The sequence below is a fragment of the Delphinapterus leucas genome, chromosome 12 (assembly GCF_059928025.1).
Source record: "Delphinapterus leucas isolate spDelLeu-1000000601 "Yukka" chromosome 12, BTC_Dleu_Yukka2, whole genome shotgun sequence".
NCBI lineage: Eukaryota > Metazoa > Chordata > Mammalia > Artiodactyla > Monodontidae > Delphinapterus > Delphinapterus leucas.
This window is the reverse complement of record NC_143140.1, coordinates 38,079,861-38,097,802: the sequence shown is the minus strand read 5'-3', so window position 1 is coordinate 38,097,802 and position 17,942 is coordinate 38,079,861. Positions and strand designations below refer to the sequence as shown.

At 36.7% G+C, this 17,942-nt stretch overlaps 1 protein-coding gene across 5 annotated transcripts in view; it reads left to right on the top strand.

Annotated features, from left to right (window-relative positions):
- The window catches only part of FBXL4 (F-box and leucine rich repeat protein 4), a 68,201-nt gene that overhangs the window by 35,317 nt on the left and 14,942 nt on the right, over nucleotides 1–17,942 (top strand). For all 5 annotated transcript variants that reach the window (XM_022553020.3, XM_022552998.2, XM_022553029.3 and 2 more), the window contains exon 6: nucleotides 6,984–7,197. In XM_022553020.3, coding sequence (XP_022408728.2) covers nucleotides 6,984–7,197 — 214 coding nt within the window. The remainder of the gene's footprint in view (nucleotides 1–6,983; nucleotides 7,198–17,942) is intronic.

Here is a 17,942-nt window from a genome sequence, read left to right as displayed (position 1 = left end):
TGTGGCCTCTCCCGTTGCGGAGCACAGGCTCCGGACGCGCAGGCTCAGCGGCCAAGGCTCACGGGCCTAGCCGCTCCGTGGCATGTGGGATCTTCCCGGACCGGGGCTTGAACCCATGTCCCCTGCATCGGCAGGTGGACTCTCAACCACTGTGCCACCAGGGAAGCCCTACCTGTTATTTTTATAAACGAATAATCTCCTATCCTGTTTTTAGAAGTAAGAATGAACTACAGCCCTCCCTACACATATCCCCAGTGGATACATTCCTGAACAGTGGTTTATGAATTAGAAATCTGTATTTTGAGCTTTGTTCCCCTTGACTTAAAGTATAAAAATAAAGATGCAGTTCCAGAAATAAATATTTGATACCATTAGATTCAGATGAAGTCATGTTTGAAATAGCACCAATGTGTTCAAAATGCTAATATTGATAGTTTATGCATCAAAGTAAAAAATAAACACAAGCAGTAATGGCTTATAGCACATGTTGAAACCATGGATGCACTGAGTTTCTTTCTTTTCTGCCAGAAATAGAGCCAGGGGAAGGGGTTCTTAGATAAAACATGATGGGATTGTGGGTCAGAGTCTAAAGATTTTACAACAGGCTATGTATACAAAATTCTTTTTTATTATGTAAATTTGCTTAAAAGGGGATATATATATTATATATATATATATAGTAGAAAAATTAGGCATTTCTTTTTGGCAGTGTGATTTTGGTAAATTTTTATAGAATCCACATTTTGAAAATTGCTGGATCTTTGACAGCTCTCCAGTGGAACACAAGCTTAGTCCTTTCTACTTCCTTTTGCTGCAGACACACACACTTCATTGGCTAATTTTCCTCGCTATTAATGGGACCAAGAAGAACTGAAGCTAATGATGACTGTGGGTATTGAGAGCATGCACTATAGATCATAAACCAAGACTAACTGACTCTGAGAGCAGATAGAACCATTGGTATCAGTAAGCATTATTTTACGTTATAAGGACTTTTGGGTGTTTTAATCCCTCATAGCTCTTTTTTCAATGTTTCCCACCATTAGGAACTTACTGTTTGTTTTCACTCTTGGTGTGTAAGGCATTATGGTGAGTGTCGTGGGCCATGTAAAGAGATAGATAAATAGTTCCTGCTACAGAAAAGATAAAGATATAAGAATAAACATTTAAACATATCCTTCCTATATTTTATAAATAAAATAACAGGGAGGCAACTAATGAGTTAAAGAAAATATTGGTAATGAATGGCTGAAGTCCAGCTTCTTTGGCAAAATGTTGCATATAACCATGGTATAATGAATAAAATGTAGAGATAGTATTAAATCAGTTTTTAAAAACTTTATGTAGCTTCTTCAGGTGCATGAGCAGAAACATAAGTTGTGAGAAGAAAACTTCGCAATGCTATTGTTAACATTTTAGACACGTGATGGATAAAGATCTTCTTTTATGAGGTTAAAGCTCCAATCTACTTTCTCACCAGCAATTTCTCTTCCATTTTCAATTCAGCCATTTAGTTGCCATGGGGCTGTTTAAATAATCACAAAAGTACATACATTAATTTAAGTTTTCCATATTTCACAGGAATATTTCAGCCAGTAAAACCATAAATAAATCTTGATAGCATTCCTTTAAGTATAGTCATTGTTCTCATTAAGAAAATAAAAAGGTTAAATAACAGGGAGAGAGACTCTTTTTTGGGTGGGAGATACTGGAGTTTTGCCTACTGATTGCTGTTGGCCCCCTTGACCTGACTGCTGAATTGGTAGTCATTATGGCTTATAGGCAGCATTCCCAGAATAAACAATAAATATTCATGGCTTGATTATTAATGAATAATCTATGAGTAAGTATGGTCTATTTATGCTCATTACTGTGAAGAAGACTTACTTGTAATACTTTAAAGAGAAAAAGTACATTTTTAAAATAGAGACCAATGATGATGAGCTTGCTTTTTTTTTTTTTTTTTTTTAAAGAAGATGTTGGGGGTAGGGGTTTATTAATTAATTTATTTATTTTTGGCTGTGTTGGGTCTTCGTTTCTGTGCAAGGGCTTTCTCTAGTTGTGGCAAGCGGGGGCCACTCTTCATCACGGTGCGTGGGCCTCTCACTATCGCGGCCTCTCTCGTTGCGGAGCACAATCTCCAGACGCGCAGGCTCAGTAGTTGTGGCTCACGGGCCTAGTTGCTCCGCGGCATATGGGATTCTCCCAGACGAGGGCTCGAACCCGTGTCCGCTGCATTAGCAGGCAGATTCTCAATCACTGCGCCACCAGGGAAGCCCGAGCTTGCTTTTTGAGTAAGTCTTTGGGAAAAGTTTGATATAGTTTATTTTTGTTACCTAAAAACCTTATCTTCACAAGCTGGAATTGTTTCACTGGATTTTAAAGAACTTAGGAATTTATTTTATTCAAAATAACAGGGAAATTGGAATAATAAGAACTTAAAACTTTTAATCAGTTATTAAAACCCTATCTACAGATTTGTGATTTGTAACTTCAAGTACTGCTCATTTATATCATTACTCATTAAAATCACATCTACTGTAATTCCACTTTTCTCTTATAATACACTTCCCTAAAGTCTTGGATATGCCTTTGCCTCCCTGCCTGTTGGTGCTCTGAGGCTTAATCATATCATTCTAATGTTCAAAAAGTCTTAGGTTCTATTTATTTTTCCTCTATCGTTTTTCTTCAGGTAGTTGCTCAAAATAATCACCTTGAGCTCCACCTCAGTTATGTAGAGATTTCTATCCCTCACCCTTCTACTTGTTCCCTTCAGAAAACATTATTGGATGCTTTCTATATTTAAGAACTTGATGTTTTGACACAGAGCTACAGTTTTATGGAATAGAGAGCTTTTTGCTTATTCATATATTTGTTTATACAGTTGCCTGCCTGTGTTTTACACTGTTGTCTCTTTTAGATGGTCAATTCCTAGAGATTAAAGACAATTTAAGACTTTCTTTTCCACTTCCTTCTACCATTGCTAGATAGTACCGTACACAGTTAAGCAAGAAGTTTTGTTTTTAATGACTTTATTTTGGATCGGCTATAGTAAATAATGCTCCAGCTATTTGGGATTAAAATTATCTTAAATATACTGTCTTATAAAACTCAAGTGAGGGTCAGCTAACAAAACATGAGATTAGCAATCAGAAGCCGTGGATATTTATACCTAATTCTCCCCTTTACCTTGATACTTCAGGCAGCTTGTAAGGATTAGTGCCTTTTATTTTGTGATGAATAAACTCAGATTAAATCATTCATTCATGTGATGTTAATTATTTTAGGGTGCAAGTCACCATTTAGTAAATTACTTTTTATGTACTTATATTAATCTGGACAAATGAATTCACCTCATAAAGATAAGCAATTTATTTCTCTCTCCAGAGACTCCATTTCTCGTAGTAAGAGACCTCGTTTGGGATTGTTTATCTGAACTTAGGTCTTCTCTTAATATCCTCAATATCAAGAAATACTTGATGAGAATTCATAACATGGTATGAACAGGCTGCAGGAAGTAGACAAGCTATAATTCTCCTTATCACAATTGAGATGAATAAATAGATGACCAAGACAAAAACATGTATGTAATTATGCATTAAAATAAAACTTTATGAGGAGCATTAAGGAAAGAAACAAGAGTTGTGTTCAGCTAATTAATTGATTCTGCTGCTAATTCTGCCTTCTTGGAATGGAAATATTATGAAAAAGTAGGTAGTGTAGATCTTGTAAGTTTAGGAAGAGAGACTATGGGGATATTGACCAAATAATCTCAGTAAAAATATGCAATATATAAAAAAGAAGAGAGAGAGTCATAAAGGTAGATAAGCATGATCATTATCTTTATTGTGCTTCCAAAGTTTTTCATTCATTCAATCAATTTGGGATGTTTTCTAAGCTATTAACAGTTGGCTTTCTGGTGATTTACTTTCTATCTTTAGAAGGGAAAAGTTCATTAATGAGAGCAAAGAGAAAAGAAATGTCAAAGTATTCCAAGTCCAATACCAAAAAGAATTGTAGAACAAAGTGCTTTGCCAAATAATGAAGACCTTCAAGAGATAAGATGCCTCAAGATTTTAATTTTAAGAGTTAATATACTCATTTAACTTTTGTAATCTGCAAATAATTTTAGGAGTACCAAATCAAAATAGGATACTCCAGATCTCTGACACCCTACATTCATTTCTAGATTGCTAGCTTATAAATAGTGAAGAACTAGCCATAACTACGATGTATACTCAGAGTAAGGTAAAAATGTTAATTTTGTCATATTTCTTAGGAGTTTGACCCTCTTAAGGGAAAAATTCTCTGAGTCCATAAAACTTAGTTTGTTCCAGAGTAGAGGAAATTGAAATTCTTCAGATGAATTTTCACCATTGGAAGATTTATTCAACAAAGTCATCCAGTGCTTTTTACATGCCTGACATCATGCTAAGTACTGGGTACACCAAGAATCTGTTTCAATTGCCGAAGGATTTGAGGCACCTTATAAAACTCAATGTAAACAAATCAGTATGTAAGGAAACTGGTTAACAGAAAAATAAATTATGGTTGAGAAATAGGTGAGCCTGAGTTCAGTTCAGTATGAAGAAGGTATGTCATAATGTAGTACACACTGCCTCCCTTTGAAATAGATCCTGAGTCTGAATATTGAGTACAACATTCAGTGCCACCACCGGATCCAGTGCACCATCCTCTCTTCCCTGAATATGGTCGTGGTGTCCTGAGGGTCCCCCTGTTTTTACCCCTGTTCTCCTTCAGTCTGTTCTCCACACAGAAACCGGAGTGACCCTGTTAAAATACAAGCAGATTGTGCCACACCTCTGCTCAGCACCCTCTGATGATTGAGGATACCACCTCCCTCAAAATAAAAGCCAGAGTCTTTATAGGACACACGCTCTGAACTGCCCTTACCTCTCTGATCTGCTCCCCATCTCCCTCTCACTTTGAGCCTCCTGACAGTTCCGTACTCTAGGCATTGTCTGAGCTGTCCTGCCTCAGAGCTGTTGCGCTTGCCCCTCCCTTTGCCTGGAGTGCTGCTTCTCCAGGGAACTGCTTTGCTCACCCCCTCACTCCCTTTGGGTCTTGATTCACCTTCTCAATGAGGCTTCCCTTACCACCCTTGACACTTCCTGTTGTCCTTCTCTGCTTTTATTTTCTCGTTGGCACTTTTCACTGTCTAATATACTATTAATTTTACTCATGTAATTGATTTGTTTATGATCTACCTCTCCTACCAAAATGTAAGTAAGCCCCATGAGAGCAGGAACTTTGCTTTGCCCACTGCCAACTTCCAAGTGCCTAGAGTAATGCCTGGGTCATAGTTGGAGCTCAATAAATATTTGTTGAGTGAATGAATTAAGGTGCTTGATGCAAACTGGCAATTTAGCTATTATAATACAAAGGACACAGCAGTGAGACAGGTCGGAGGAATGTAAGGAGGGAATAGCGAGAGGACTATCTGAGAATTTGAAGGAAGGTGAGGGCGGTTGTGTGAAATGCCACAGTAAATCAGGTAATACAAGGACTGAAAAGAAAGGCCGTTTAATTTGGCATTTAAAAGGAAAGGATGAATTTAGGGAGAGCAGAACATACGCTGCAATGGATTAAGAATAAAGGGATGTTCTTGGATGTTTGGGTGTAAATAAGATGTGTGGGCTACTGAGTTATTTGCAACATTTAAAATAAATTTATAGCAATTAAATTTTTTCATTGTTGTTTGAATGTGTGTTGGCCAAGATTTCACTTTTATTTTAACGTTCGTGGGGTACTTTGGTCTTTGCAAACTGCTTTCACATTATTGTGGGATGTTCAAAACCACAGTGTGGTGAATGCTGTTAACATATTTCTAGTCTGCCTTCCACATCTGAGGAAATGCTGAGACTTGGGTAAATGCCTTTTCCAAGGTCACATGCTAGGAAATGGTGGAACAGGGCAAAATATCCATCTTTTGACTTAGAAATCCAGTGCTTTGCTTGCTTTACTTTCATAAGTGATTGATTTAGTCAGCTTTATTTTGCATGTGTTATTGTAAGCTAATAATTAAATCATGTAGAAAAAAGATGCGGCATAAATAAAATAACAGTATGTGACTGATGTGACACTGAGATGGGCAAGAAGACGTCAAGAGACCTGGATGGGGATGAGTGGTGCGTTTGTTTAAGGGATAAACAGGCGCCCCGCTTGTTGATAAAGTTTCAGGGGTGTGAATACTCGTAGGCTCACATTTTACTTTTATTATCAGATGATGATTATGGAAAGGCCTGTTTTCCCCCCATCTGTAACGTAGTGAAGATAAATATTTTTATTACTACTCTGATAAAGGGTTTTGTGTCCTCCACACGAAGTTATTTCTGTGTACTTTGTGTGAAGCTGCAATTGAATATCTTGTAATAATTTCAACATCAGTCTAGGCATTAAATAGTATCAGTTACAAGGAACATATCTCAACAGTAGAGTGAAGCCAACCCAGAAATTTTCTTAGTTGAGAGGAGGCTAGTCTGATTTGTTTTCAGGTCATTTAGAGATGACACTTTGTGTGCCACATTCAAAATAAATTATCCAGTCCTGAATGGGTACTGTTTAGGGGGAAATAACTTCCAAGAGTTTAGAGTTTTGTTATGTTTTGTTTATTGGCTCTCCCAGCTCAGATGCGAATTACAGGTAAGTAGATGAAAAACACCCTCTGCTTTCTTAATTTCCCACTTAGCAGTAGCTGACTTTTTATGTGATGTGAATCCATTTTATCTTCTTAGGTTGATATATTTTAGCCTACCCGTGCCTGTTTTGGCATGCAGTAAATGAGAATTTAAGTGAGACAAGTTTTTTTATTTTCCCTGATAGAAATCTGTTCTTCTGAAGGTGTCTGCTTAGAGTCGATGGAATATATAGTACTTGATATATAAATATATAGTACTTGATATATAAAAGATATAAAATATCTTTTAGTTTTATGAAATTCACATGGAACATTGTTTTTACAGGTTTCTGAAGGTCTGTGGATCTGAATTAGTGCGTCTTGAATTATCTTGCAGCCACTTCCTTAATGAAACTTGCTTGGAGATTATTTCTGAGATGTGTCTAAATCTACAGGACTTAAATCTCTCATCCTGTGATAAACTACCACCTCAAGCTTTCAACCACATTGCCAAATTATGTGGCCTTAAACGACTTGTTCTCTATCGAACAAAAGTAGAGGTAAGATTTACACCTCTGCTAGTGTTAATAGCCAACCGAATATTTAGTTACCTGTAATTGCTCATAATAATGTGATTTCTGATTTTCAAATAGTTTAAGTATATGATGCAACCTGACTATTCTAAAATCATTAGAGCTGGCTGATTCAGTCATTTCAGAATTAGTCTATTGTGTTGTGGGTTTTTCTCATTTTAAGAAAACGTTGTCCTCTGTGCTCTTAGAATTTTTGTAATGCTGTTCATGTTTGTAGGTAAAGAAGCAAGCAATGGGCTGAGGTGAGCCGAAATGCTGGCAGGGAATGAATTAGAGAAAGAGGTGGGAGGAAAGTATGTAGGAGAACATTTGCTTGGAGTGGGAGGAAGCAAAGTGGAGTTTATTCAGGACCAGACTTTGGAGTTAAAATCCCTAATACATAGTTTAGGAGTTTATCCAGGACCAGACTTTGGAGTTAAAATCCCTAATACATAGTTTAGGAGTCTCATTAAAGAAAAATATTTATTGATCTGCTTGCTTTTTTTCACATAGCTCTAGGACATCTTACCAGGTCATTACATATACTACCACCTGACTGTTTTCATTTTATTTTTTTATTGGAGTATAGTTGCTTTACAATGTTGTGTTAGTTTCTACTGTAGAACAAAGTGGATCAGCTATATGTATACATATTACATTTTACCATAATCTACTCAACTGTTCCCCAAATGGTCAACATGTAGGTTTTTCCAGCTGTTTTTCTTTTACAAACCACCTAACGATAACATTATTTTGCACAGAGTTTTATATGTACCGGTTACTATTGCTATTGGATAGAGTTCTGTAAGTGGTATATCTGGTCACAGTATGTGCCTGAGCCCCTGTGATAAACATCCACTTACTACCATATACTTGTTTCCTCTACTCCAGCAATGTTGGCCTTCTTTCTATTCCTTGAACATTCTGATCCAGTCCCAGCTCACAGCTTTTTCTCCTCTGCCTGTCTGGAATATCCTTCCAGCTCATTACATGGCTGGCCTCTTCTCAACTCAATGTCCAACTTAAATGTTTTTTTTTCAGAGATGGCTTCTTAGACATTGATAAAAGGTAACCCTCCCCCGCTTCTAGTTTGCTTCTGTCATATCACCCACAGTGTATTTTCTTTTTAGCAACTTTATCACTATGAGATTATCTTATTGGTTTTCCTACTATCACCTGTCTCCTCACATCGGGATATAAGTTTCATGAAGGTAGGACCCTTGTCTGTCTTTTTCATTGCCGTGTTCCTGGTATCTAGTATCATACTTGGTAAAGATTGGCCATTCAGTAAAGATTTAAATGAATGCATAAGATAGCCAAATTACTTTTCCAAAATGGTGTACCCCACTCTAGTGACCCCTTGCCTGTCTTGAATGTTGCCTTGGCCAAGTATTCAATCTCTCTGTTTCCTCATATCTAAAGTGGAGATAATAAAAATACAGATCTCATAGGGTCATTGTGAGAATTAATTACATGTAATGTACTTAGAGGGTGCTGAACACATAGTAAACTCTCAATAAATATTAGCTACTAATAACAGTAGTAAGACTATGGCAGTTTTGTAGTATGTTTTACTATGTGTTAGGAAAGTCTCCCCTCTATTCTTTTTAAACTTAAAAAAAACCCTTGTGTATTATTCTTTCAGATATATCTTTCAGCAAGGATTTTATTAGCAGTGCCTTTATTATATTTCATTTTGCTCTTTAATAAGGTTTCCTATCTGTTCATATAGGTCTTGTTTTACATCCAAGAACATGTTATAGTTTTATTCACTTAGGTTTTATATCTTTCTGGTTAAATTTAACCCTTCTATTTTTTAGTCTCAGATACTATTTTATTTAATTTTAATTGGTTATTGTTAATATAAAGAAAAATTGGGCTTTTGTATATTTATCTTGTATCTGCTCACCTTACTGAATGCTTATAACTGTTCTAATAACTTACGTCTTTTGGTTTTTCTAATGATACAGTTATATAATCTGGAAATTAATATACTTTTTCTCTCTGTTCCAATATTTAAAGTGTTGCTACATTAAGTAGAACTTCATAAATAATGTGGAATAATAGAGTCACAATAGGTATACCCGTTGTATTTCTAATATAGAGGGAATTTTTTTTCTGTTTTTAATATTTATGTAACAAATATTTGCATGCCTGTTACGCGCCGGGCACTGCTCTAGGCACTAGAACTTCATTAGTGAAGTAAATAGAAATTCCTCATGTAGCTTACTAATTTTGTATATTGTTTGATGTTTCCTTCTGATAAGTAGTCTTTATCATTCTCATTTGATTAAGAATATTTTTATCAAAAATGTATATTGTATTTAAAAATTTTAAAGCCTCCATTACCACACTGATCTTTTTTCTTCTTTTATTTATTAATATAATGACATGTTGAACAATCCTTACATTCCTGCAGTAATTCCTACATTTTTTTTTTTAACATCTTTATTGCAGTATAATTGTCCTACATGTTTTTTTTTTTTTTTGCGGAACGCGGGCCTCCCACTGTTGTGGCCTCTCCCGTTGCGGAGCACAGGCTCCGGTCGCGCAGGCTCAGTGGCCATGGCTCACGGGCCCAGCCGCTCCGCGGCATGTGGGATCTTCCCGGACCGGGGCACGAACCCATGTCCCCTGCAGCGGCAGGCGGACTCTAAACCACTGCGCCACGAGGGAAGCCCTGTCCTACATGTTTTAACTTAATACATAGCTGGGTTATTTTCCTAATGTTTTGGAGCCAAGCTTTATCACTTAGAATCCAATATTTTGGATTCTAGCTTTATCACTTACGAATTATGTTACCTTGAGAAAGTTTCTTGACCCCTTGTGCTTCAGTAAAGTGGAGATAATGATAGTATGCCTTTCAAAGAGTTGTTATGAGGATTAACTGATTTAATATATATAAAGTGTCTACAACAGTACCTGGTTCATTGTAAATATTCTTTAAGAGTTAAGACTTATCAATAGTTTTTACATCTGCTTTCTTCAATGAAATTGAGCTGTGTTTTTCCTTTTCATGCCATTTTATCAGGTTTGGAGCTGAGATTATGACACCTTAGCAAAATGATTTGTGACATTGACATCTTTTTCTTTGATCTGGAGTAACTTTAACAAATGAGAATTATCTGTTAGATAGAATTTATCTATAAAACCATCTGGGTGTGTAGCATTTTTTATTGGTAGATCAGAGTAGATATCTTTAGCTTGACGTAGTTTTTAAACTAATCTGTGGAAGTCTGAATATAGTATTCCTGGTTTGGGGCAAAATTTTTACCTAGAGTTTAACTGGTGACCTGCTTTGTTGGAAAGAAGACTTTGATTCTAGTTCTGGCCCTACCAGTGACAAACTTAACTCACATAGTCTCTCAAATCCCAAGATTCTTTCTTTGTAAAATGAGAGGACTATTGTCCCTGAATGCCAGTTTAAAGATAGTGTTAGCCCATGTTTTCACTGGTCTGTGGTGAAATGACTCGTCATTTATGTGGGTGTAAAATTGTCAGCTATCTTTTCTTGGGTAGACCTATCTATTCTGAAATTATGCCACACCTGCTTTTTACTGGTGTATTTACTGTTTTATATTGCTCTGTGTGTCTGATATCCTCTGAGCAAGATGATGCCTCATTTTAAAATATTCTGATTAAATTTAACTTTAAGAAGAAATGTAGCATAGTTCATTAATAAGGGAACCTTCAGGAAGAAAAATCGGGTAAAAACCAAGAAATTATATCAACTTGCTAGGCATCTTACATCTGTGATGATTTGTAAAAATGTATTCCATGTGATGCTTTTGAAATGTCATAAATTAACATGATCTAAGTGTCAGGGAATCATTACATAGTCCACAGTTTTCTTCCATTTACCACAAGAAACTGATAGAATATGACTACATATTTTTTTAAAAGTGTGATTTATAGGAATTGAGAAGATTTCATCTCGAGTGGAGACCTATACATATGCATCCAAGTCTAAATAGCATCAGCTCAGCTTCCCTCAGTTACTTAAACATAGATGTGAAGTCACTGTATGACTGCATTAAGTAAAATTTGGTTTGTACCATATGTTACTACCTGTTAAAGTTTGTTTTTATTAGTCTATCTGCTAAAATACCATAAAATCATTTATAAACTTACCCTACACAATTTTTCTGACATTTAGTACATAGAAAAAATTATAAAATTGATTTTCATTGATCTACAGTTGACTTACAATAAAATAAAAAATAGTGTCATCTTAGTGATATAAATGGCAAAATTCAAAATTAAGAAAAACCTACCCAGGCAGTGTTTACTTTTACAGCTTCCCAGGTCTCTCTGCCTATACTTTATTCACTTCTGTTATCTTGTCATTCTTGGGATCTGCATCAGACTCCCCCACGGGCACCAAGTAACTCAGAGGAATAAAGGGAAAAGACAACACAATCAGCTGGTCTCTTTTAAAACAAACAGAAGCCACAGCATAAGCACCTCCCTTGTCACTTAGGCAAAGCATTATGTCACCCCCTTTTCCCTTCCATATGTTCAGTGCTTCAGTCCTGCACTCAATGATGTTGGTGGATGGGAGAAAACAGAGTGAGAAGACAAGATTTAGGGGATTGGCTTCTCTCTAAACCTTCCACGTAATCGCTGGCAGTACATTCAGATGTTATAAACTGTCTTGGAAAGAAGGAATAGCAGTTGACTTCAGATGCCTCTGATGGCTCTAAGGAAATATATGAGGAGAAAAAGAAGATATGAATTTGAACTTCCTGGGAGAGGTTTTTGTTTTTAAAGAATACATATTATCCAGTGCCACTTTTACCCTTGTTTTTCTAAACACTACATAATTATAAAATAAGAAAAAATTAGTATTTCAAAATATTGACTCTATTGTAGTGTATAATCTTCAGAGAGGTCAGATTTATGATGTAGTAGAGTTATATTTATGTGCCTATATATAATTTACATTAATAAATGTAATGTATTTATGCCATTTTATAAGATTGAAGCAAATCTGTGTGCATAGTGAATATAGCTTTAGAGGATATCGGAGACCTGGGTTTTAGTCCCAAAGTTTGGGAAAACTTACTGAATACGTTGTTTGCTGTCCTAGACATTCCGCATATTATTTAATCCTTTACACTAGTCTATTGAGAGTAGGTGTTACTCTTAAATCTTACAGATGATGAAATGAAGGTCCCAAAAGATTAATGTTTCCCAGTGGCACAGAGCAATAAGTTAGAGTCAGGATTTGAACCCAGATTTGGTGGCCTCAGAGTTACAGTGAAAATTGTAAGATACATAAGAGCATAGAATAGTAGTTATTCTAATAGCTTGGCTGTCTATCTAAAATAGAGCTTTTCTCTTTACTGCTTAATCCTTTTCTAATCCATAATTGGTAAGGAAATATAACATTGTAAATAAGATACACAACATTTTGATCCAGTGTAAAATGCAAACTATTAAGTTATATTCTGTAAACATTTTCTAGTCTAAAATATCTACTACAGACAAATGGACTTTTGCCTTTTATTTTTATTATGAACAAACTTAGTTTGAAGTCTTAGTTCTGAATTCATAATAACAGTTAGTTATTCAAATTACATTTAGTATAATTTAAGTAATAGTTTGTAGAGTCCGTACTTAATGAACTACCTCAAGCACATGGTATATATATATAGGCCAACTCTCAATATTACACTATAGTGGGGAGCAGCATTGGAACATATAATTTCCCCAAATATTTTAGCATGTAAAGTGGTGCATTGTTGATGTCCAGGTAGTGTGTTCTTAAGTGGTTAGGTAGAGCCAGACATATTGCAGGTCTGGTTACTCAATAAGAATGAGAATGCGGAGAACAAAACTATAGTAGGGTCAGAATTGCCTTATATGCAGGTAGGTAGATCCTGGTGTGCTGATGTGGCACCTCCCTGAGCCAATGGTGAAACAGGCAGTGGGCCCAGGGCACTGGGCTTCTCTGTTCCTGACATTTTACCAACAAGGCCTGCTGCGTTGACCACTGAGCCTCATGTGTAACCTTGTCAGACACGGGCTGTATCCCAGTGCATTTCATTTGTACTGCTTAATTGCTGCTTTGGTAGTCAACTGTGTGAGAGCAACCTTAAAATAAGCCCCAAGTGTCATTGTCACCAATTTTTGAGCCCAGCCTTTTATGACCTGGCCTAGCTCGTTAAGATTTTTCTCCCCAGCTCCACTAGCTACTACCATAGCTAGTACCCTACAGTGAGAGGAAGCAGCAATAGGATCTTGTTCAGACTTTAGGTATGGTTAAAACTGCTTAGCAGTGAGGTCTGGGTGTTGATTCAGACATTATTTGATAATTTAAAAGCTGGGAAGATATTTGTTATTTGGTCTGTATCAGAGATCAGTGTCAAAAACCTCAGTCCTAGAGAGTTCCAAGGTGATGGAGGAGTAAGAGGACATGGAGTTCATCTCTCTCTACGGATGCATCAGGAGTACATCTACAGATGCAACAGTTCTCACAGAACACCAGCTACACACTAGCAGAAGACCTTGGACACTGGGAAAGACTGTAAAGATCCCTGTATAACTGGGTATGACAAAAGAAAGAAGGGAGAAGGAGGAGGAGAGGAAGCGGGACGGGACCTGCACCCCGGGGGGTGGAGGGGTGGGAAGCTGAAGCAGGGGAGAGATTCCCGCATCCGGGGAAGCCCCCTCACTGATGGGGGAATCGGCTGGGACGGAGGGAAGCATTTGAGGCTGTCGGAGGAGGGTGAAGCGACCAATCTGTGGCAGATGGGACAGAATGAAAAAACTCAGTCGTTCTCTTGGCTTTCCCACTTGAAAGATTTATGTGCTCGGGTAAGTCACTTATACTAAGCTAAAAGTTTATTTATCTGTTAAAAAAAAAACTTACCCTATCACATAGGCTATTGAGAAGCCCAAATTAGGTCGTACATGTAAACAACAACACACTTTATAAATTAGATGGACTTGAGTAAATGTGAAAATGATAGTATAGGTTTACTCAGCATAGTCCTATGCAGTCATTCCCAACTTTGTGAAGTATTCTTTTAGGTCTTCCTAAATAAGAATATCTTTTCCATCATGTGCTAAGAGAGGTTTAGGCCGAATTACTGCTTTCACACTTATGATCTGTTTCTGGTAAAAGGGATGTTCATTCCTAACTTATAAACCCCCTAATGGGAGGGACCATGTTTGACTGTTTACTTTTTACAACCAGTACGTAGAACAGTGTCTGGTATTCACTATAGTGAATATGTCTAGTAGATATTCAGTAAACTTGTGTTGAATGAATGAGTGATAACTCTCGCTTGTCAATTCATTTTTTCTTTATTTGCTAAGTTAGTAAGCATAAGTTTGTCTTTCTACAGAATAACCACATCAACTAAGCAGAGGGGTGGGTGGATCTACAACTTGGAAAACTTGTAAGAAAATATTTGAACTGTATTTGTCCAGAAATTTTAGCTCTAAAAAATAGTGAAATATAGTTCTATTTGTTTGGTTAGTTTATTTCATGAGATCTTTTTCTTTCTTTAGGTATGTTTAGGATTGTGATGAAAAATTGCTTCATCAGAGAAATAGCAAATGTCTTCTTATAACATCAACCAAAAAAAGAAAATCATTAAATAACCTCTTTTCAGAGTTAGGGGTATACATTTGTTGGATTTCAGCAGTTGCGGAGCAGTAAATGTATGCCTGGTGAAAAACAAGATAGTACTAGGTGATGGAGAGACAGAAACGACCCTCAAGCTGAGATTTAGACCCGTTTATTGCGTGATCCCAGCATAACTAGTGAAATGAGTGGTTAATTGCAGTAATTTTCTTTTTACTGAATTTGGTAGATCTTTTAGAATTGTGTAGGCAAGAATTTTAGGCAAAAGATGGGAACTTAAAACAAACAGGAAGGAGAACTTTAGTTGTACTTAGTTTCTTCTGCCATTCGTGACGAAGAAGTAATTATAGTAGAGTGAGGTATATAATGATTGGAAAGACTTTAAGTACCTTTAGTCCTTTTCATCTCTATTCACAAGATTCTTATTATTTATGATAAACGTTAACTGCAAGTACTTCTTTAGCCATACATGATGATGTATTCTCATGAGAGGAGGGTTATAGAAATTTAACTCATTAAATAGACTTTTAAATACTTAAAAGGAAGAAGCTTTTATTTTGAAATAATTCTAGGCTTACGAAAAGTGGCATAAAAAGTAGATTTTCCTACTATATGCATATGTTTTTCCTGAACCATTTGAAAATAAGTAGAAGATATAATTCTCTTTTACCCCTGAAGGGACATATACGTGCAACCTATTCGTAAATACTTGTGCCATGGGCTGAATTGTGTCTCCCCAAAATTCATATGTTGAAGTCATAACCCCCAGTACCGCATAATGTGACTGTATTTGGAGATAGGGCCTTTAAAGAGGTAATTAAGTTAAATGAGGTCATTAGGATGGGGCCTAATCCAATATGAGCGGTGTCCTTATAAGAAGAGGAGATTAGGACACAGACACACACAGAGGGAAGACCATATGAAAACACTGGAAGGAGATGGCCAGTTTCAAGCCAAGAGGAGAGGCCTTAGAAGAAACTAACCCTGCTGACACCTTGATCTCAGACTTCTAGCCTCCAGAATTGTAAAAATTAATTTCTGTTGTTTAAGCTACCCAGTCTACGGTACTTTGTCATGGCAGTTCTAGCAAACTAATACAACTTACAAAGGATAGCATAAGGATAACTTTTTAACATATTGCATAAAAAGTGACTTCAAGAGAAGTCCGTTGCATTGTCTAAAACAATCTGGATTAGTGTTAGGAATTTGAGCCTATTTACCTTTTCTTTGTTTGGGAAAAAATATCTGAAGTTGGGGGTGAGATGGGGCATGATAGGTAGCTCAGTAAGAATGTCATTCTGTTGCTTAGCAGCAGACAAGAAAACCAAGAGTGTTTTTTTAAAAGTTGGAGTTATAAATGGAACACCTGCATCCAATTTTGATTGCCTCACTTCAAGAATGATAGAGCATAAATTGAAAGAATCTGAAGTAGTGCAAAAACTGATTATAGGTATTGTAGGGGACTAGTATATGACAGTAATCCATAAATGTGGTTCAGCAACTGTTTACTTGGCCTGCTAGGCAGGGATGACAGTTTCATGGACCCCACTGCCTTCATCTGCATGAACTAGAAGACAAACAAAAGTAGCTGATCTTTACTTCTGTTGGATATCAACACTCTCCTCCTAGTTTCTTTTTTCTGTGCCAGTTTATTCAGCAGAGTGAATATATAAGTAAAAATGCATACCACCCTGTCTGTTAATGAAACCACCTGAGCTTTCCTACAAAAGATACATAAATGGTTTGATTTAGTGCCACGAATTTGCTTTCTGACACATAGATAATGGTGTTCTCCTGACTGCGTTCTTATTTGATTTAGAGAACACATTCCTGTATATTGGTAAGTAGAAGCAGGGATGGTCTTTCTTTTAGTAAAGCAAGTGCATTTAACAGACTTAAGGAAAGGAGTGGCCTCTCACCAGAGCCACTGCTGATTATTAACTAAGATCGAACAATTGAAGCAGGAAGAACCTACTTTGGTCACCTAAATTGACTGATGCAGGCTGTCATTAACTGTCACCTAAAAGGCAGTCCATTTCAGACAGATTTGTTTAGCTAGACAACATATAAAACAAAGATATTAATAATTACTTTGTTCTTAAACAGAATCAAGTATTAAGATTTTAATAACTTTTACTATATTATATTCTAAAACTAACAAACTTTTAAAAGTCTTTATGTCTCCAGGCAAGAATATGTCTATACTTCTTTTCTATCCTGGATTGCTTTATAGAAGTGCCAGTGGGAAGTGCCAGGCTTTTTGGTGGGATTGAGTGTGTGTGACTTGCATGATGGGCTATGATTCAGTCACAGTTGAGAAGCTTCTTGGGGGTCAGATTCATTATCATCCACATTCATGACAGTAACCAGTATACCGGGTATAAGAAGTCTACCTGGTAAGGACACATTCATTAGAGATAGCTGATTAACACATTCTCTCACTGTTGGCATGTCACAGGGGAAACCAGATTACAGTTATAAGACCTGTCTGGTGAGTTCAGAATGAGAACAGTGAGCATTAGTTATGTGACTTAAATGCTTAAAGGCATCAACACAAGACAGATTGATACCATCCTCTTAACAGGAAGGAAAGACATGCTTTTGGAAGAAAATAGATAAAGTCTTTGGACCAGTGCACCCTCTTCAGCTGAGCATCGTTTAGATGAACAGTGTCAATCAACCAATGTGTGCTTCAGATTCCTATGCTCCCTTGGTGGTCCAACCCTTACCCCTCTGATCAAAATATTCTTTCTTTTATATAGGTAATAAGGTTACAGTCAAGTCCAGCCGGTGTGCAAACTGCCATGACTTTTTGACTGCACATCTCTGCCATCATCCATCATGGGTTGATATGGAAATTGATCAGTTTAGTCATCTGTGAGCAAAGATGTATTCAACTGTATTATTATAGGAGAGATCCACTACAGTGGTAAAAATAGGCTCTGAAAGGAGACTGCAGGGCAAGGCAAATGTGTGTGATTTAGTCTTAGGTTTTGTTCTTTCACACATATGGCTTTTTGGAATTTAACACATTATTTGAACCTTACGCTAAAATTTCTGAGACTGTGGTCTAGGGTAGGTCTACAGTTAGGTTTAGAGAACTTTCCTTTTTTTTTCCTCAAAGGCATGTATAAGAGTT